This window comes from Octodon degus, unplaced genomic scaffold (genome assembly GCF_000260255.1).
Source record: "Octodon degus isolate 3935 unplaced genomic scaffold, OctDeg1.0 scaffold00099, whole genome shotgun sequence".
Classification (NCBI taxonomy): Eukaryota; Metazoa; Chordata; class Mammalia; order Rodentia; family Octodontidae; genus Octodon; species Octodon degus.
The window spans coordinates 8,414,861-8,435,489 of record NW_004524675.1 but is presented as its reverse complement, the minus strand read 5'-3'; the positions used below and the strand labels follow the sequence as shown (position 1 = coordinate 8,435,489).

Genomic DNA, 20,629 nt, shown 5'->3' with positions numbered 1-20,629 from the left:
CTCTTTCTCCCCCCCAAAATACATGGATTTCTCCATAATGAAATACCCTGAAAGGAAATAATCCAAACTCAAACTCAACTTGGGGGTGTACTTAGGAATGTTGCAGTAAGTTTTTTTTCTTTTAAGAATGTTATGTCAGACAAAGTGTCAAGATTAACGAGTAATCAGAATTTATAGAAATTACATGGTCTTTATGTGAATGATTTTTAAAACTCTAGAAAATGTTCAGTTTTCTAATATTTGATTTTCAATTTGTTTCATTTAGTGCCCAATTTTATAGTTAGATTTTGACTCAAATCCTCTTTCAATGGCTTATGAGCTATCTAACTTTAAATTTCCCAGTTTCTAGGCAAAATAAACCTGCTTGCTGCCTGGTGTTTTGAAGATTACTGAGGTAATGTTAATAAAGCACCTACATACTCAGAACTTTCAGGCAGACAACAAGTGTTATCTACTACCATTAATGTCTTAGCTATCTTAGATGATGTATGTACATGTAACGTAACATTAAAGTAATAAATAAAAGTTATTGAATAATATGTAGTTGCTTAATGGTCAGTAATAAATGAAAGTTATCTTACAGTAATAAATGGAGATTATTTTTGCATTTTGAAAATTACAATATTACTGTAACCATGCCTTTCTTGCTTCTTTGCCCTTGGGTATCCCTTATACTCTAGGTGTGGTCAAGCCTCAAAAAAAATTAGGTAATGTGGATATGTCCCACCCTAATCACTACCTCTCACTTAGTTTTCTCCTTTATGTACAATTGTCTCTTTATTTAAAGCAAGTCAATATTACAGGAAGCCAGCCATATTTCTACAAGTGCCACCTTATTGAAAACTTAGAATTTTGTTGAATACTTAGAATACTGTTCATATGAATATTATAATTCTACTGTTAATTTGTAATATTTATTCTAAAGGGCTGAGTTTCAGAGAACGTATCAGGATGTGATCACAGTATTTCTAATGTGTCAATAAGAAACAAATAGATATATTTTATGCACAAAAAGATAAATATTTGTATTTTTCAGAAAAAAGTTAATTACAATTACATTCTGATATGAAGAAATTCCCACATTGAAAATATTTGATAACCTGAAAATTGGCTAGAATTATGGTATTAGTAAGGAAAAGCATCAGTAAAATAAAATAAACAATATACGCTATTATTATAGGAGATAATTCTCAATTACCCAACTTATTTTAAATAACCTTTTATGGATCTCTTCAACTGACACAGTTTTTACAACATGTAGGTGAAAACTAGAGTAAAATTAGGTGCTTATTTGATATTTAGTATGATTTAACTGGGTAAAGATATTTTTCTCAAAGTGTCAAAGTAATCCAATATTACCTATATTTACTCATAATTATCTATACAGGCAGTAGTAGATAATAAGTTCTTTAATACTATATTCAACATGTTTATTTAAAATATCTAAATAGTGTTAATATAGTTCAAGATTAATTATAAAATTAAATAGCTATGATTGTTTGGCAGTATGGTCCAAAGTGAATTATGCAATTAAGAACATTGTTAGCTGACTATCTCAGGTTTAATGTTAGCACCTAAGAAAAGTTCTCTTGTGAAACTCTTATAAAAATATACACAATATTATATTCTAATCTAAAATTTTCCGAGATACATTTTCATGAGTTTTGCTGAACTATTTCCTTTTGTACCAACAGATTAGTAAGTTAGTTGGTTTTGAAGCTGAAAACACTATTAAGGAAAATAACCAGAGATAGTAAGACTAGGGACAATCCTGATGACTTTGGAAGCTGACTTATTAAAGTATCACTTTTCTGTGATACGTTGCTGTGATGGCCATTGGTTGACAATAACTTCATATAGAATGGACAAAACATCAGTTAAAATAAGATTAAAAGAGATGCCAAATAAGATACATGAATCTTTATTGCAATATTGTACAGTCTAATTTTTTTTGTGTTTCCTCTGAATGCAGGAAGTTTATAAATGCTCAAAAATATTTGAGAATAGGTCTTGAGAAATATAAGCACGTGCAATCATATCCACACCCATAGACATTATAAGAATGTGCTTAACAAAACAGGAACACATTCCTTTCAAGGGAGATTTTTGTTTCCATCTCATCCTTCAAATTTGAAAACTTAGATGTGCTCTTTTCATCAGAGAATGTGCAGGTCCATATCAATACAGGGCTTCCAAGTCATCTCCATAGCAACAGCTCTAGGTAAGTTAAAAAGCAACTAGAGTCACAAAAAGAAAAAAAGTTTTAGGACCGCTGAACACTACTAGATTTTTTTTTTAAAGTGCAAATCTAGCCAAACAATTTAGGAAAGTCCAGAGCAAAAGTTAAGTCTTTCACCAAACTTTGTGTCAGTCATTTTTCAAGAAATACTGTACTGGGCAGCTGTTTTTAGAAAACGAAAGACATGAAGGAGTAGAACTCAGTAATCCTTTCCCAGAATATACCTCCTGTTTTCAGACAAATAAAAGGAATTTTAAAGGGTTGCTGAAGAAAGATTCTTAAATGAATCTGTACACTTCAGTTTAAAAAGGGATGAAGAGAAAATAGTAAGGAGGGTAATGTGCAACTCCTCTTTAAATCTTTAGACTATAATCTTCCAAATGTATGATTTAGTCATAAGTCAGCGTTTAACCTTTGTGTAAGAATGAAGGGCGCCTGCACTTGCTACCTGAGGAAGTATGAGGAAGAAGGCGAGAGAAAGGTTAACAGCGCAGGTGAGGGCACAGAGGTCGTTACACTGGCTGAGGCTGACCCCATTGTTCCTTTTCTCCTTTAGGATTTTCATCAGGAGCGACCCAGCAGCTCCTCCAAGTTCAGAAGTCAGAGTTGCACCTTCCTTTTGAAGCCAAACAATAACCTAGTTCTCTGGACGCCCTCCCCTGATCCTCTCTCCGCTAACTGCCAGCTCTCACCCACTCTAAATGCGTCAAACCCACTACCATCCCAATAGTCTCAAGTAGATAAGCACAGAACTTGCCTAATGACCACGCAGACAGAAACACAAAATTCGAAGTACTGTTGTTTGTCCGATCATCCCCTCCTTCCAGCCCCCAAGCTTTTACGTGTGAGGAGTTCCTTAACCCACCCACGGACAGAGCAAAGAGAAGAAATGGTAATTTTTGGTTTAAAAGTTCACTTACCACGGCAACCTCATATTGCTTTGTCATGCTTTTTGCACTTAATTTTTCAAAACTGCTTGTTCAGGGCGCAGAACAGGGAAGGCAGGATTAAAGTATCACTAGTAATCACAACAAAAAGGAGAGAACATTCACCAATCAGAATTACATTGAAATGCACAATCAAACCCCGAAGCGAGACGCAAGGTTCACACCAAACCCGGCAGGGGGAGGGGTGGAAAAAGCCAAGCTAACTAAACAAAAGGTAGAAGGGACAGTTGAGTGGTTGGAGGGGAAATTGATCCACGCCGCCTTTAGACCGAGGAAGGGCTTTAAACCGCGGCCGCCGCCCCCGCCCCCAGCACCCAGCGTTTACCCGAGTGACTGCACTGCCTCCAGCCAGCTCGCCCGCGGGACGCGAGCCCGGCGAAGTTCCCTAGCCCTGCCGCCGCGCTCCTCGGCCCGACCGGTTCCTGCGGGAAGACACTCTCCGAGGCGTCGGTCCACCGCAGGGCTGGGCGCAGCTGCAGCTGGGGCTGTGCGAGCCGCTGCTCGGACGCCGCCGTCTCGCTCCTGCCTCCTTCGCGCCGCACAATAGCCCCGGCCGGGTGCGCCTCATTAAGCCAGCCCGGGAGCCCCAGGAACGGGCACGCAGTGTGACAGCGCTGCCCCTTTGTAATGCCTGTGTGATGGATTCAACCGAAGGGTGGGGTCTGGGTGGGTCAAGACTGTTAATGACAGTATGTATCATTCTGTCTGTCCTCCAGGAGAGGGAAGCCCCCTCCCCCCTTACACACGCGCGCACACACGCGCGCACTCCTCCCTCCCCCTCCAGCCCCCATTGGCATTTTCTGCAGTCTCCGTTTAAATAAGTAGAAAAACCATCAGATCATGTCCAACGGAACAGATTATGCACAGCGGATCTATGCAAACTCTTAAGGAGAAGATCCTAAAATTGAAGCGCTGAGGCGGCGCGGCGAGGAGCAGAACCGGGCGGGGCTGCGCGAGGAGCGCGCGGCCTCGGCGGCCGGGAGTTTGCCGCCGTCCTGCGGGGCGCACCGCTAGCTCCGAGCGCCCCGGGTGGCGCGTCGCTGCGCTCCGGCTCCGCCGAGGGCCCGGGACCCCTCCTGGAGGCTACCAGGGCTAGTGGAGGGGAACAGACCAACTCGGACCCCGCGGCCCGGGTGGAAACTGCAGTACAGTGCCCTGCACCCTGACCGCTCGCGGTCGGCGGTGAGGAACCCGGACCCTCACTGCCCAGCAGGGGCTGCCAGGGTTCGGGAGTGAGGTGCCCGATCCAAGGCGAGGCGGTCTGGAGACAAATGTCCGGTCCTTCCACTGACTGCCGGAATAGGTTTACAGCCCCGCCCCACCTGCCAGGTACGCCCCCAAGAGGCGACTTGCGGGGCTCCCACCCCCCCTGGGCGCCGGGCCGCCCGCACTTAGCACCCGCTCCTGGAATCCCTCTGTTTTGAATCTTGCACAGGCTGGCCTATCTGCCCCCAGCAGGTAGAAAACCTTTAGCAGGTTTCTTCTCTCATCCCCTTTGTGGACTCCTGGACTTTTACTTTGCTGCTTTCCCATCGCCTCGCTCTTGAAAATATACTGGGTACTCCCTGGCTCACCACCTGTTTCAGTTTTCTAAATGGTCCTAAGAACCTGGCGGGGAGGCACTGGTTTGTCATTTACAGGAAAGCCCTACAGGAGACTTCATTCCCCTACCTGGACAGATAGCCTGTTATCTTACACCCAACTTTCCATTTCCAACTTAAACCCTGTTCTATGCCTTGATATGGCTACAAAGCACCTTCTAAACATTCTAAGCGATTTCTCCAGAGTCATTTAGATATTTACGTATGTGTATGAGAGTTTATGGAGGAGACCATTTCTCTTGATTCTACCAGACTGGCTTCAGTTTTTAACCACCGATGTCTTCTAACAGCTGAGAGCGTGAAGCAGACAGAAAAACAGGGCACTTATGTCTAATGAAGCATCCCTCCCTTTTTATGTCGGCTATTTATTTATCATTTCAAATTTGTATATAGCAGTTGTGCAGCCTATTCGAGGCCATGGGAAAGCTCTAAAGATTTTATGCTGCTCCTCAAAGAGCATCTCTTCCACTGAAAGGTAAAAGAATCAGCAGCTCTGAATCCACTCTCATAAGCTACACTCTTTCAATATGTGGGAAGGAGAGAATTTGGCAAGAATTTCAGGCAAGGGAAGAAGGATGTGGTTGTCAGCCTCACGAAGTTTCTTCAGGTCCTAACTCTTCAAGGCCACCCACCCCCTTAAATCAATCACTTTTCACAACTTTTCCCAATTCTTTGTTTTGAAGGTAGTGTCAAATTTCTTTTCCTAGAATTAAGTATGAAGTCAAGAGTGCAGGAAGGGAAAAGAAGATGAGTTGGAATTATTCAAAAATATAAATTAATCAACTGATTAATTTATTGATTTACAGTAATACCAATTTAATAAAGCTTGCCTAGAAGAAATCCTTAGAGATATACCTTAATGAATAAGAATTATATATAATCAGTGAAAATAATTGCTATTATCTAAATTACTATTTTTAAGGCCTCTGCAAACTTCATTTCAAAGTTTTCCAGTTACATTATTTACTGACAATTCACTAATGAATATTTGGGAGTGGAGATAGGGAATGGATTTTGTAGCATGTTATAATTGTAAACATAATAACAAACAATGAAGTTTTGTTATTAGAAAGTGTCAGAGTTTTCAAAACCTAATTGGGCAAGATATTAAATTTCTCTCTAACTCTCTCTCTCTCTCTCTCTCTCTCTCTCTCCCTCTTCTTTTCTTTTTTTTTCTGTGGCATGGGGGATTGAACTTGGAACCTGCTGCTTGCCAGACCACTGAGCTATCTCCTCAGCCCTGGGCACATTCTCCTGCTCAAAATTACAAGGACAACTTGTTTTTTAAAATGCTACCCTGGCAAGTGTTTACTTTGTTCATTTTGCAGTAGACTTTCCAGTGATTTGAAGATGTCTTGGCAAACACTATTTTTCGTCTAATATACATTTATTTATTTATTTATTTATTTAATTTTAGGACAGGATCTATGGGTCTCACTATATAGATTGGACTCCTAGTGATCCACCTGTGTTCAGCCTCCCAAGAGCTGGGATTACAGGCACACACCACCATGCGCAGTCTCAATCACCATCTCAGCGTGCCCCTGAGGTGGAGCTGGCACAGCATGCCAGGGATCAAACCCTGGCCACTGCATCTGCCTAAGCAGGCACTTTAATCCACTGAGCTATTTGGCCGGCCCTTGATATACATTTATAAATCTAGAACTTTGGTTATTAGGGGAAGAAAAAATAGAAGGAAGGGGAATGGCAACTAATGGAAGAAAAATATTTTTTCTGACACTTAGAAAAATAGAAGAAATAAACAGAGAATTCACAAATTGGGTCTTTTATTTTGTATCAGGGATTGAACTCAGGACCTTGTACTTGCCAGGGAGGTTCTTGTGCCCCTGAACTATCTCTCCCTACAAACTGGGTCTTTTAACAAACAAAAATTTCAAGATGTGATAAAAACAGTTCCAGCAAGTATGCACATTAAATGCATTAACCTTGTGAAACAAGATTGTACAGAGACAAAGAGAACACAGTTGGAGGTTATTAAGATGTATTGGGTCGTGCAGCATTCACAACAATAACTTGAGCCTAGTGTGAGAGACAGGTGCACTGAATTTGCAAGAATAATTCACTTAAATGTAAACTGAAAAGTTTCTAGGAGATAAAGCTATACTGAACCCAAAGAAAGATGATAGTTTTTTTTTTTTTAAATACCACCCTGAAAAAAAATCCTACCAAAAGGATTTCTAGCTCATTCCGTAATGACTTACATGATAGGTCATTAACAACTTTGAAGGAGGATATTTTCTACTTAAATAAGGGAATATCTTTTATTTTTCTGTTTTTTGTTAACATGATTATAGGTCTAATTCAGGTCCTGCTGTATAATAGGAGAAAACAGAGGGAAAAACAGGGGTTTTTTTTTTTTGGCATAAATTGAGGACTGTCTTATAATCAATGAAAGCAAACCAAGTCTGGACAACATCTAAGCTAGATATTAATGAAATAATTCTTCATGTATAAATCTTCCACAAGTGGGTGAATGTTGGGAGCTGTGTGAGGGCTTCAGTGACTAATCCCAAGAGACCTTGACTCTCCTTCTAGAAATTTCCCAACAGAATCTATTACTTGTCAGAAAAAGATCATTATGTAAGAATTCAATAAGCATTTTAAAGATTTCCCAGCATGTTGCCTTTTAAGAGCAAGTTGAATACTCAGTCTTTGGAAAAAGTGGTCCTGGGGATCCAACTGAGCAGTGGTCTAGTACTGAACTATGTGTCCAGACTATTTTGTTTTATATTTTATGATCATGTGTTTTCCAGGCAGGACTCAATTTGCAATTCTCCTACTCCACATTCCCTCAGTGCTGGGATTACAGAGATACACCACTGTGCCTAATTTATGATTTATTTACCCATGTTAGACAGCAGCATTTCTAGAGCCACATAGGAATTGGTTCCAAAAAATAAATAAATAACTAAAAATAAAAAAACGAAGAGAGTTGTAGAAAGCACAGCTAGAGCAGGGAACAAGGTCTGGACACCAGCAATTTCAGAGATGACTTTTAAGGTCTGCACAGTCCTACAGATAACCCAGTATGACTAGTGTACTATATTGGATTATTTTGCTGGATTCACACACCTATAATATTTAAATGGCAATGGAATACCAATCTCTGACAAAACTAAATGAAAAAGGGGGATATAAATGAAGGACCACTTTGTATCTGTATATGCAAAATAGGATAGATGTACAGCTACTTTCTCTTAATTTAATGAGAAGATTTGTACTAATAGTGTTTAGACAGGATATCATATCTGCATCTTGTACTATGAATAACTACTACGAAGACAACAATATGCAATGTATTAATTATTGTAACTGTTCTACTATCCTGTTTTGAAACTGTCTCATTACTATTTATTTCTCAATAAAATTGATAAAAAAATAAACTAACAGAAAAAAGAAAAGAAATTGGTTCCAGTACTTGTAAACTTGGCAACCTTTGGACAGTTTTCTTAACCACTCTAGATTATACTTCCCTTGTTAGTAAAATTAAAAGAACAAAGAACAACTCACAGTTGTGATGATTTAATGATACAAAGTGTGAAAACACATCGCCTAGTAAAACGTCAGCCTTATTGAGACAGACATTGTAATTTGGCTCACTCAACATGAATGCTCAACCTCCTTCCTCTTTGGCTTACTCTGTGTTAGAGAGTGAAAAATTGAATATTGAACTCCCTATGGGGTGTGTGTGTGTGTGTGTGTGTGTGTGTGTGTTTCAAACTACTAGTAGCTGTTGGACACAGTTCTGGCAAATATGCTTTTGCTGAGGGGTCTTTTGGAAATACTTTTGCTTGTCTGATGGAAAAGCAATAGACAAAGCTGCCCCCACCTCCTGCTCCTTTGCTCTGCTTCCTTCCTCCTACTGGCATGTCACATGATACAGAGAAGTTCAGCAACCATCTGTAATCATGAAACAATTTGTAAAAATTGAAGGTCTATCTCCAAAAGACGGTCAGGGGAGATAAGAAGAATTGAGTTCCTGATGGCACTTTTGAGCTCTTCTATTACTATGGGACGAAATAACTTTAGACTTCTTGTTGTATATGAGAAGCTGCTCTTTATTTAATATTTTATTAAATATTCTATAACTTGAAGCTTTCTTGATGGACATATTTGCTACTGTTATGGGTTTTTTTTTTGCTTGTAAATGAAATCTGCCTTGATTATTTGTATGACTCTGAGTGGTAGCTGGTTCCAAGTGAGTGTTTGAGATTCCATCCCTAAGTAGGTCACTGGCTTGGGGATGGGTGATCTGCTAAAATTATTGAACCAGAGTGAGTTGTACCACTTTTTTTCTTAAAGGAAGTCCTATTGCTGAAAATTGTTAAAGGAAATCCCATAAAATAGTCATAATCCTGAAATTAGATCCAAGCGTTGCAGTTCAAATATCTTTCCCTTTTCCTTTCACAGTAAAATTCCTTTCTTCCTTCATTTTCAAATAAATATAGTGAGATGTATTTAATTTTGAATGTATGCATATCAGAATATTCAGAATATTCACCTTGTGGGCTGGGAAGATGGTAGTGGTCTGAGCACCTGCCAGTGCAAGGACCCAGGTTCAATCCCTGGTACTACATGTCATACTGGGCCTGGAACTCTAGGTGTGCCATGCCAGCCACTGAAACTGTGCAAGGTGAAGCATACTTGTAGCCCCAGTGCTGGGGAGGCTGAGATAGGAGGATCACTATGAGTCTAAGCTGTGTAGCGAGACCCAGTACCAAATAAATAAATAAATAAATAAATAAATCATTTTTAAAAAGTTCACCTTGTTTTTTAGTTACTTTCTCAACTCTGAGACTAAATCGCCAATACTCACAACTTAAAGGAAAAGTTGTTTATTTGACTCATACTTTGTGGAAGTTTTGGTTCATAGTCTGCAAGAAAGGCTGTCCTGGCAGAGGAGAAAGAGCTGCTGGCATGGTGGATGAAAACAGACAAAGAAATACAGAGACTGAGAGAAATGGAAAGAGAGAGGAAGACAGACAGAGCCAGAGAGAGCGAGAGAGAGCGAGAGCGAGAGCAAGAGCGAGAGAGAGAGAGAGAGAGAGAGAGAGAGAGAGAGAGAGAGACTGATCACCCCTTCCATGGCCCACTTCTGATCTGATCCTACTTCTTAATAGCATGTCAGCTATAAACTACCATAACCCAATTACCTTCCCAAAGCCCCACATAACAGTGCATAACACTTTGGAAAACTAAATGTATTTATTTAACTGATGATGCTCCTGTCATAGCTCCAAACAACTTTGCCTATTTTCTTTAGCATTACATCTGGAGGCTGGAGGAGTAACTCAGTGGTACAGCACTTGACTAGCATGTGCCAGGTCTGGCTTTGTCCTCAGCACTTCAGGGGCTGGGGAAAATTATGTTCATCATTTGAGTTCCAATTATAGGGAGTGGCAGCAACATAGTAATGCTAACAAGTGTGTTCTCTGAAGATTCAACTTGAGCTAAGAAAATACCTAAAAAGCTGTTCAAAGTCAAATCTAAGATTACCACTTAAAAAATAGATAATATAGGGTGAGTTTTCTACTTTGTTTTTAGCTTTAAGAAAGCAAATGCAAAAGAAAAGAACAGCTACCCCAATTATGCATCTATACAGGATAATCAGACTTATGGCTGATCTGAAAATGTGTTACAGCAGCGATGGCATTCTTCAGATAAGCATATGTCTCCTGAAGGTGACTGTTCTGGCGGCCCACACACTTGGTCACATGTGTTAGCTAAACACGTCAGTCTCAGTTACTTTCAGTTACAACTTCTTTGAATTAACCAGAAGTTTCCTTTGCTCTTTTCCCCTTCCACTCTGCCATAAATTTATTCTTCTGAAATAGGCTCAGTGTTTAATTGATTTTTTTCTAGTACTATCACTTTACAATTGTTGATTTTTTTTTAAAGTGCAAGTAGCAAGACAGAATAGGACCATGGGTAAGATATTAAGATTTTAAATCAAACTGAATTTCATTTGAGCACCAATCTTAGTACTTTCTAACTGTGTAACTTGAGTGGTAATTTAACCAAGTAAATGTGTTTTTTATAAATCTGTTCAGTGAAGACAAAAATAGTATCTGTCTTTGAGTTGTGAATATTAAATAAGACGGTGAGCATGGGCTTTATGTACTTTTGCATATGCTAGGTAATCGACAAGATTACTTACAATACCATGATACCCTGATAGTGAGAAATTTGCAACACTTAAAAATAGAAAGGTTATTTTCTGTTTTTAAGTGTTGATACCAAGAACTGCAACTCTAAAAGTAGCTCAGCTAATTAGGAGAAAATTGTGCTGCATGAACATGGGCTGATTAGGATATTTATTTGGTTTGATGTACAAGAAAGTAATTTGATCCTGGCTAAACCAGGCCTGGGTCCATGTGTGATTATAGGTAAATCTCTTAGCCTAAGTCTCATTCTCCACAGTATAAGGGAACTAATGCCTATCTTTCCAGGGAAATGGTCTAAAAAAAATCGGTAAGAACATAGTAATTACTTCTTTCTTCCCTGTTAATAAAGAATAGGAAACTGGATGCATTTTTCTAAGAACTAGGAAGGACAATTAGCTTGGAGTTTACAAAAGATCTTCGGAGGTATTTGATCACTTGGAACTGAAAGTATAAGGTAGATGACTATTGATTTAAATCATGCATGTTCATAACATGTCAAGTAAAAGTGATTAAATAAAAATTGGAGGTTACCCGCAGAAAAAGAAAAAAAATTCAACTTATTAATCATTGAAACTGTGCTAGTAATCAGTTTTGAAACTGTCTCATTGCTATTTGTTTCTCAATAAAATTATTCTTTTAAAAAAATTGGAGGTTAGATGCAAGTTATACAGCTCCTCTGAGTCTCTTCCTTCATTTATCTGAGTGGAATAGGAATGTGTCTTTTCAATTATTTGATTATTTCTCATTAATTTTAGCAAAATATTAAAGATGATATTCTTATTTGGCTCAAAAATACCTTCCCCTCATTAACTGAATTGTATTTTGTGTGGAATTAGCATAAAATATAGAAGGGCCAGATAAAGGAAGAGAAAAAATGAAATCTTTCATGGGTTTATGATTGATTAGAGTTCACTGTGTTTAAGGGTAGGATCAAAAGAGACCTTTTTTTTTTTCAGGAAAATCAAAGTGCTCTATAAAGTATTTGTATTCTTTTTGTGTGTGTGTGTGTCTGTAAAAAGCGATGTTCATTTCAGTTTTTTTCCCTCAAATTTATCCCATATAGAGCAGAATGTCACCCATGAGTTTGTGGCCCAGGGTATCTTACAGGTCCTGCCACCACAGGCCCACTAATCACCTCACCAGGAATGAGGTCCTTCAAGAAAAGACTGCTGGTTGTCAGATCATCTCTTTATTGATGTATTTTCTTATTCTCCTTAGCTAGCTGGGCACTTGACAACGTCGTTGTTGACGTCATCTACGATGTCATGAGGGTGCCGGCTGTCCACGTTGCAGCCCACAGACTCGGCAGTCCCCAAGATCTCCTTAATGATTCCGGAAAGTTCTCTGGCTAAAGACCGGTGCCGCATCTGTCGGGCAATGTGGACAATCTCATCAAAAATAATATTTCCACTGTGTTTAATGTTTTTCTGCTTCTTTCTGTCTCTTGGCGGCTCCTTGAGGGCTTTGATGATCAGGGCAGAGGCAGAAGGCACCGCCTCAGTCTGAGCCTGAGTCAGTTTCACCGTAATCCGCAGGCCCTTCCAGTCACCAGTTGCCTTGGCAATGTCATCCCCCACTTTTTTTGGAGATAGGCCCAAGGGACCAATCTTGGGGGCCAGGGCAGATGTGGCGCCAACTTCATCACTGGTGCACCTCAGGTACATGACTTTGATCTTGTTGGGGTTGAATTTGGGCAGCATGCTGCAGGTGGCTGGTGTCAAATGAACCCGGATTCGGGACAACCAAAGAAAGTTACATCTTAGCCTCCTTCTAGCCGAAAGGTGAAAACAGTATTTGTATTCTTAAGATTTCATATTTTTCTAGGCGATAAATATATCATGAACAATAGATATTATATTATGTAGGAAATAAAGTTTACTTAGAAATAAAATTATACATGTACATTAAAAGATTTTTTTCTTACATAGAGGATGCTCCAGTGTAGACCAGTGATTTTCAAAACACAGTCAGCACTATTTTTTTTTTTTTTTTTTTTACTGTTTTTTGAACTCAGGGCCTTGCGCTTGCCAGGCAAGTACTTATTCTACTGAGCTATCTCCCTGGCCCACAGTCAGCACTATTATCACCTGAGAAATTGTTAAAAATGCAAATTATTGGGCCATAACCTAGACTTACTAAATCAGAAATTCAGGTGGACCCAGAATCTTATGCTTTAAGAAACTTTCTAAGAATTTTTTTTCAGTGTTGGGGATTGAATTCAGGACCTTGAACTAGCCAGGCAGGTGCTTATGCCGCTGATCTATCTCCCTTGCCCCTAAGAAATTCATGCAAGAATTTGAAAACACTGCTCTAGACTTAAACAAAGGAGTACATCCTTTGTTCTGTGAGTTTGCTTTTTCTCCTATCAAGAGAAAGAACCTCCATTCCCATTCTTAGAATCTTGTAAAATGCTTTGATTAATAGAATGTGACAGTATTAGCAATATGCCTGTTTCAAACACTGGTATTTATTTATTTACCTATTTTTTTGGTACAGGGTCTCGCTACACAGATTGGACTTGTAGTGATCCTCTGTCTCAGCCTCCTCAGCTCAGGTGGCACACACCTGTAATCCCAGGTGTGCCTAGGGTTGTATGCAGTACTGGGGATCAAACCTGGGTCCTTGTGCTACCAGGCAAGTGGTTAGACCACCGAGCTATCTCCGCAGCCCTCAAATACTGGTTTTAAGAGTCATGTCTTTCCTGTCCCTTAGTACACTAGTACCACTATGCAAACAGTCCTACAATAGCCTAGTAAAATGTGAGCGATGGGGTGTAGGACAGCCCACATGTTCCAGCCAAGGTCATGCAGACCAAACCATGGCTAGCCCATTCATAAACAGGAAAGGATCTAGTCAGGATTAGGATAACCTCCTACGGTGCATCAGTAAGGCCAGCCAAGAGTGGAACGTGTCTGGCAGACCCATAGTTCCACAAGCAACTGCAAGTGCTTATTGTTTAAAGTCACCAAGTTTTATTGTGCTTTATTATTCTGAATATATGATCAATATGCCCTACCTGTATGTATAAAATGGATAGATGTTCCAGCATTCAAGAACCTTCATGATGATTACTGTTATAAAAGCCTACAACACTTTAAGTTTAAGTCATCCAATTACTTACAAGATGGTATTTGTTATTATGAAAAATGTTATGAAATCCTTTTAAAAAATATCCAGTAATCTATATATACCACAGTTATTTCTTAACTTTTAGTTCCACTTACAGATGAAGAATTTGAGAGTAACAGAAGTTGAATTATTCACTCTAGGCCTCATAGTAGATGCTGGAGTTGATACTGTAACCTGTATCCTTTTGGTGCTTGAGTGCCTACCTTTCTACTTTGCCATGCAGTAGAAACTGAAAGATCTCTAAATACCTTCCAGCACAAACCTCTTGTATTTATATTTAGGAACCAAAGAAGTGCAACAACTTGTCCAACAGCATTTACAACATAAAGTTTTCAGTCTTCATAGTGCCAAATGCTCACGTTTGATTGCAGTAATAGAGACCTTGACCAATACCATCAGAGCATTTTAGCATGGGTAGCAAAATTTGTATCTACAAAACTATATGAGGTGATTTTGCTGCACATGGGTCATGAATTATCCCAGAAAGCCTACATCAAATTCGTCATGGAAAGAGGTCTCAAATTCCAGACTTCTTACCCCCTGGTGAAACTACTAGAGATTTTCAGCCAAGTAGAATTGCTCCAGTGGTGGTGTGGCCAGGAGGCTACACACAACAGAATCATTGAAAGGGGCTTTTTACAATCACTCCTTCATGGTGTGACAAATCCTTTCTACCAAGTTTCCAATGAGAACACTTGCTATAGAAAACTACTGTTACTGATGGGTTTGTGGTGCCTTAGCTAGCTTTCTGTTATGCAGGGGTTAAAAACAACAAAAACAAAACACCAGTAGAAACAGTAAAGATTGAGATAAACCACCATGCTGTGTTATACTGCCGGAGTGAGTTTGTCTGGTTGTTTTATTCTCATCCAGTAAAACCTAATAAAGGCTGCAGTGAGCATGGGACTCAGAAGTATGCTTTAAGAAGAATAAGGATATAATGATTAGTGTTGTATTAGTCACTTTCCATTGATGGGACAAAATACCAAAGACTCAAAATTTGAAGGAGAGGAAGCTTATTTTGGCTCATGGTTTCAAAGAATTCAGTCTGTAGTTGGCTAATTGCAAGGCAGAAGCAGCATGGAGAGGGCAAAGTGGAAAAAGCTGCTCAACGTGTGGTGCTAGGGTGCAGAAGAAAGTGACAGAGGCAGGGACCAGAATACAGCCTCCAGGTCACACCCTGAGGGACACCTCTGTCAACCAGGCCACACTTCCTAACAAAATATTCAGTTATGTGACAAATCCATAACTGTGATGGGTACAGCTGCTCCATGTTCTAACAATGTTCCAAAAGCCCTGCCTCTGAACACATTAGAATTTGAGGGCATGTTTTAGAGCTAAACCATAACGAGTATGGATGCACTCATGCAGCTTTATATCATTCCCTGATAGGAGCATTGAGCTCCAACTCCATGCTTGGATGACATCCAAGGATAACTCCATGTAAGGGCAATATGTAAATCTTTATATTAGACGTTTGTATGGATTAGAAATTTAGCAGGAATTCAGGAAGGCTTTTTGTACTTTTACCATAAATAGTCAATTAATCAGTCTCTTGTCTCTTCTACCTTTTCTTTGGGTTATTAGCTTCTTGTACAATTAAACATATGCCCATGTACAGACATTATCTGCCACCTGTCCTGATGCTTGATACCTGCCTTTCTCCCTCCCTGATATAAAGCAGACATCTATGTGCCTGGATAGCTACTAACTTTTTTCTGCTACAGAATTTACACACCAACTCTGTTTATGTCAGATTTGTTCCACTTTCTTGCTGCTCTTATTTCCTCTACATCCATAATAAAGACGACTGAAGATTTCCTGGGAATGTCCATTCTTTGGAGAGCAAGGATCTTTCCTACCTTCCACATTCAGGTCTTTGAAGGAGCAAATACACCCAAAGTGAAGGTTACTTCTCTCATCCTGAGAAGATAGTGTAGCATAAGTAATGCCTTGCACACTTCAAAAATTCTGTCATTTCTATGAAGCCAAACAACCAGAAGGAACAGTAGAGTGCAAAAGGGAACAAGATGTCCAAGACATCTACTTTAGGTTTTGCCTAAGGTCTTGCTGTATCCATGGACGCAAGGAAACATCATCCAGGAATACACCACTGGTATGGTTTGTGTCTGGATGTCCCTTCCCACAAAGCCTCATGCAGTCATAGGGCTTCTTCAGAGGTGTGTGATACTGAGATTAAGACAGTGTGATTAGTAAATCAGCCCATTGATTGGTTTGTTATAGTTCTGTCTAGGACTAAGATTGTCACTCAATTATTTGCAAGATGATATTTGTTATTATGAAAAATGTTATGAAGATCATTTTTTAAAAATATCCAGCAATCACTATACACCACTATTTCTTGGGGGCCTGCCCATTAGCTCAGTTGTTTAAGTGCCTGCTTAAACAAAGCAGTGAGGCTCAGGATGTTGTGGTACGATCCCCAGATCCTCAAGCCAAACCAGACCTGCCCTGAAGGCATCCTGAGGCCACAAAAAAAAAAAGTCCTTCTGCCCTTTTGGTCTGGGGAGATGGCTTAGTGGAATAAGCACTACCCTGGCAAGCACAAAGGCCTGAGTTCAATCCCCGGTTCCACCAAAAAAACAAAACAAAACTATTTCTTAATTATTAGTTCCACCAATAGATGAAGAATTTCAGAGTAATAGAAGTTGAATTATTCACTCTAGGCCTCATAGTAGATACTGGAGTTGATACTATAATCTGGATCTTTTTGGTGCTTATGTGCCTTAGTATGTGGGTAGCCTACATACAATATAAGGCACAGAAAGAGTCTTGTCTCCCCCTCTGGTTGCTTTGCTACATTCTGGCAGCCATAAGCTGTTTCTCTTTTGTTACTCTTGCTGTTCACTACTATGAATGGTTGTCCCACTGCCAAGTACCACTCTGACTTGGAGTCAGCCAGTTGTAGGCTGAAACCTTTACAAACCATGCATCAGCCAAATAAACCTTTCCTCCCCTATTTTGGATATTTGGTCTCCACCACTAGAAGAGTAACTAACAAAGACACCTTTCATTTACTGTGTTGTCTATTGCTGCTGTCTCAAATTGCCACAAATGTAGTGTCTTAATACAACAACACAAAATTTTGAGGTTCAGAAATCCAAAGTGGGTCTTCCTGGACTAACATCTTACTGGGAGCTCCAGACAAGCATCTCTGCCTTTGCCTGCTTTGGGTGGGGAGTGATTCCCTTGGTCAGTGGTGGGTTTCCATCTTCCCAGTCAGAACTGGTGGGAGAGGTATGAATCTTTGTCGTTGGTGTCTTTAGACATTACTCTCCTGCCTTGCTCTTGCACTTATGAAGACCTTTACATTAAGTCTGTCCAGGTAATTCAGAATGACCTCCCCATCTCAAGGTCACCTGATTAGCAACCTTAATTTTATTTGCAACCTGAATTCCCTTTTGTCATATTATATACAAGGGATGGTTGAAAGATATGGTGAATGTTTAAATTTTTAAAAACATTACAGAAAGGCACATTGCCAAAACAATGTGATAAATGTGCATGAGTGTAGTTTGAGAGGGATTAATGGTGATGTGTCTCTTATTGTAAATTTTCATAAAATTTAAACTTATTTTTCTTTAGGCTTTTTGAGACAGGATCTTGCTATGCAATTCACACTGACCTTGAACTGATGATTTTCCTGCCTCAGCTTCCCAAGTAGTGGGCTTCACAGGTGTGCAACACGATGCCCAGATGTATTTTTTGATCACACCTTGTATTTACAAATTTGTGAATTTAGATGTGAACATATTTGGGTGGGGTAAAATCCTATCTACCACATCTACATAGCAAGGAGACAAAGTGACATGGTAAAAGGATATCTATAAAGACATCTCTTCCTTAAAATTCTTGAAGAGAAAATATGAGTAAAAATATGCCAGGATCTTTACCCTTATGGAATCCAGGTAATGTACCAAAAATTCTGAGATTGAAGAGGGAAACGCTATTCAGTAACTTATATGAGAGTGTTTGAGAAAACATATGTGCTTCCGTTGTTCATGTTCTGTAAGTGTTGGTTTTTACCTGGAAGCATAAGACCTATGTGTAATAGGAAAGCATTTATGAGTCCCCCTGCCAACAGAAATGGGCATCAACTCAAATGAAATGGATGTAGATATAATTAGAAGAAGCAGAAAGAAAAATGGCTTAAAAGCAGGATTCTTTTCTTTTTGTATTCTTATAATAATGTAATAATTCTTAGTCTTAAGGCTTCATCCATTCCCTCTCGCTCCAATCTTGGATCTCATCTATGTTGTTGATTTAGCAGCCAAGTAAGTAATTTAAATGCTAGGACTTATTCTGCATGCTAAATTCTGTTTACAGGATCAAAGGATTTTCAAATGGAAGTGCTTATCTGGAATTTGGAGATGAGATCTATCCAAGTGTAGAGAAATTCTTAAGTCTGAGAAATAATTAAATTACAACACAGTGTTTATTGAGCTCAAAATCAGTTTGTTGAAAAATTAAATGTCTCCCTGTTTTTATCTTTCCTGTTCATTTTTGAAAGAAAAATTACTTTATTGATTTTGCAAATATAATGCTTGCTCATTATAATGAGTTCAAGTCATGCAGAAAAGTAAAAAGAGGTTTTAAAAAATCACCCTAAATCCATTTTTTATCATTATTAACATATAATGTGTGCTCTTTTTATAAATAAGTATTGAAGTAAGAAGAAGCCAAATGAAGCTGAAATGAATTTGAATGGATTCTTAAACTTCAAATAAGTGTTGAATTCAGAACAGGAAATATTATTTCTTGATAGGCACCTCTAAAGTTAAGAAAAGATTAGTGAAAATTTAAAATCATTTTAGGATCCACATAATTCAGTTGCAGATTACTTTAACAGTTTCTCTGGTCTGAATGATGAGCACAAGCCTCTTCTTTTATTCTCTGACCTCTTGGTTTTATTATTTATGATATTACCTGTATATTGCCAAAGTTTATACACTTATGTTGTTTCTTAATTATTAGATATATTTAAAATTGATTCAATATTCATGATTTTTCATGTATTCTCCCTTTTCTTATTTTCCAGTTAAGTCTTAGTAGCTGAATTTTATTCTCAAATATGGAATTGAGAATTTTGTTTGGAATTAAAAATATTTTGTTTTAATTTGTTTGGTCTTAGTGAAGAAGAATGAATGGGTGTCTGTTCTTCAGACTTTTTTCATGACTGAAGACATCTATGTGTTGTACTATTGTAGCTGCATACCTTGTATAAATAAATACTTTGTATATTCTGGAAAGACTGTTTCATTTTGTGTTTTGTAGGACCAGGGGTCAAACTCAAGACCTTACACTTGCCAGGCAGGCGTTTATGCCACTGAGCTATATCTCCAGCCCTACTTTGTGTATTCTGGAGGTTTACTATTTTGGATTTTATTTTTCATTCAATACATTTTATTTTCAGGAACTTCCATTATTATGGGATAATATGAGGTCAAGCAAGGATTTGTATCAGAGTGTAGTGGTTGTACTAAAATTAGTTTGGAATATATGTTACATGGTGTCAAAATGTCTTTACTCCCCTGTGAGTTCCTGTTTTATTAATAAAAAGCAAAACACTTGCAGAGAAATTCACTTTGTCAGAGTCTTTTTTAGTATATTTTTCTAAGATTGGTTCAAAGCTGTTTTTTTCAACATTCTTTGTCCTTCCAAGTTGGTTTGCTTAGTTGTCATGTTATTTCTTTCCATCTTGTTTATGCTTAAGGATCTGCTACGACCTGTATGTATTTTCTTGAAAAGAAAGGAAAATTTTGACACCCTGTCATTTTTACTAGGAGGATTTTAATTCCACCATGTAGAGTTTGAATGTTGGGAATTAGATGCTTTAACTTTATTTTCCTGGTTCGTGAAGGTAAAGTGGGAGAAAAAGGAATGTTTGAACATCTGAGCTTTGCTATCACTTTGCCCATTCTATTTTTTTTTTTGAATCCGCATTCAATGCACCTAGCTGGACAGTGGCATTACAGCTCACTTCTTACGAGGAGATATTTGGAATTAGAGTGGGTTGTTTAATTCTTCACGTCCCCCAAAGAGAGAACCAAAAGAACAAGGACTTTCACTTTCTTTGTTCCCCTGCTTTCTTCTTGGTGACTATTTCTACTACACCTCAGTCAACAGAAACAAAAAGTGAAGTTGCCCAGCCCTGGTGGTGCCTTTCCCAAAACCATGTGGCCACTTGCCTGGATCACCGAGTGACAAGATATTTGGCTGAGCATTATTTCTGGGTGTCCTTGTGAGAATGTTTATAGATAAGATTAGCATCTAAATCAATAGGCCAGCCAGGCATGGTGGCACAAGCCTATAATCCCAGCACTCTGAGGCAGGAGGATTGCAAATTCAAGCCCTGTCTGGGTAATTTAGTGATTTAGCAAAAGTTTGTCCAAAATAAAAAATAAAAAGATGAGATGGGAATACCTCAGTGTAAAGGCCCTGATTCAGTCCCTTGTAACACACACACACACACACACACACACACACACACACACACACACACACACA

The 20,629-nt window shown here is 38.9% G+C and overlaps 2 protein-coding genes and 1 pseudogene across 6 annotated transcripts in view; all 3 read right to left on the bottom strand.

Moving 5' to 3' along the window:
• Positions 1–3,861, bottom strand: part of Elavl2 (ELAV like RNA binding protein 2) — a 175,174-nt gene extending 171,313 nt beyond the window's left edge. For all 4 annotated transcript variants that reach the window (XM_004638556.2, XM_023723493.1, XM_023723494.1 and 1 more), the window contains exons 1-2: positions 3,529–3,861; positions 3,160–3,257 (exon numbers count right to left, since the gene is read on the bottom strand). In XM_004638556.2, coding sequence (XP_004638613.1) covers positions 3,160–3,186 — 27 coding nt within the window. In that variant the 5' untranslated portion in view covers positions 3,187–3,257; positions 3,529–3,861. The remainder of the gene's footprint in view (positions 1–3,159; positions 3,258–3,528) is intronic.
• An 8,325-nt stretch (positions 3,862–12,186) lies between these two features.
• On the bottom strand, positions 12,187–12,687 carry LOC101591693 (60S ribosomal protein L12-like). The gene has a single exon (XM_004638553.3). The coding sequence runs from the start codon at positions 12,670–12,672 to the stop codon at positions 12,187–12,189; it is 486 nt and encodes a 161-aa protein (XP_004638610.1). The 5' UTR covers positions 12,673–12,687.
• Positions 12,688–14,928: 2,241 nt separating this feature from the next.
• Positions 14,929–20,629, bottom strand: part of LOC105743114 — a 13,908-nt pseudogene continuing 8,207 nt past the window's right edge. The window contains exon 2 of the transcript XR_002822605.1: positions 14,929–15,019. The product of XR_002822605.1 is annotated as a heat shock protein HSP 90-alpha A2-like (transcript). The remainder of the gene's footprint in view (positions 15,020–20,629) is intronic.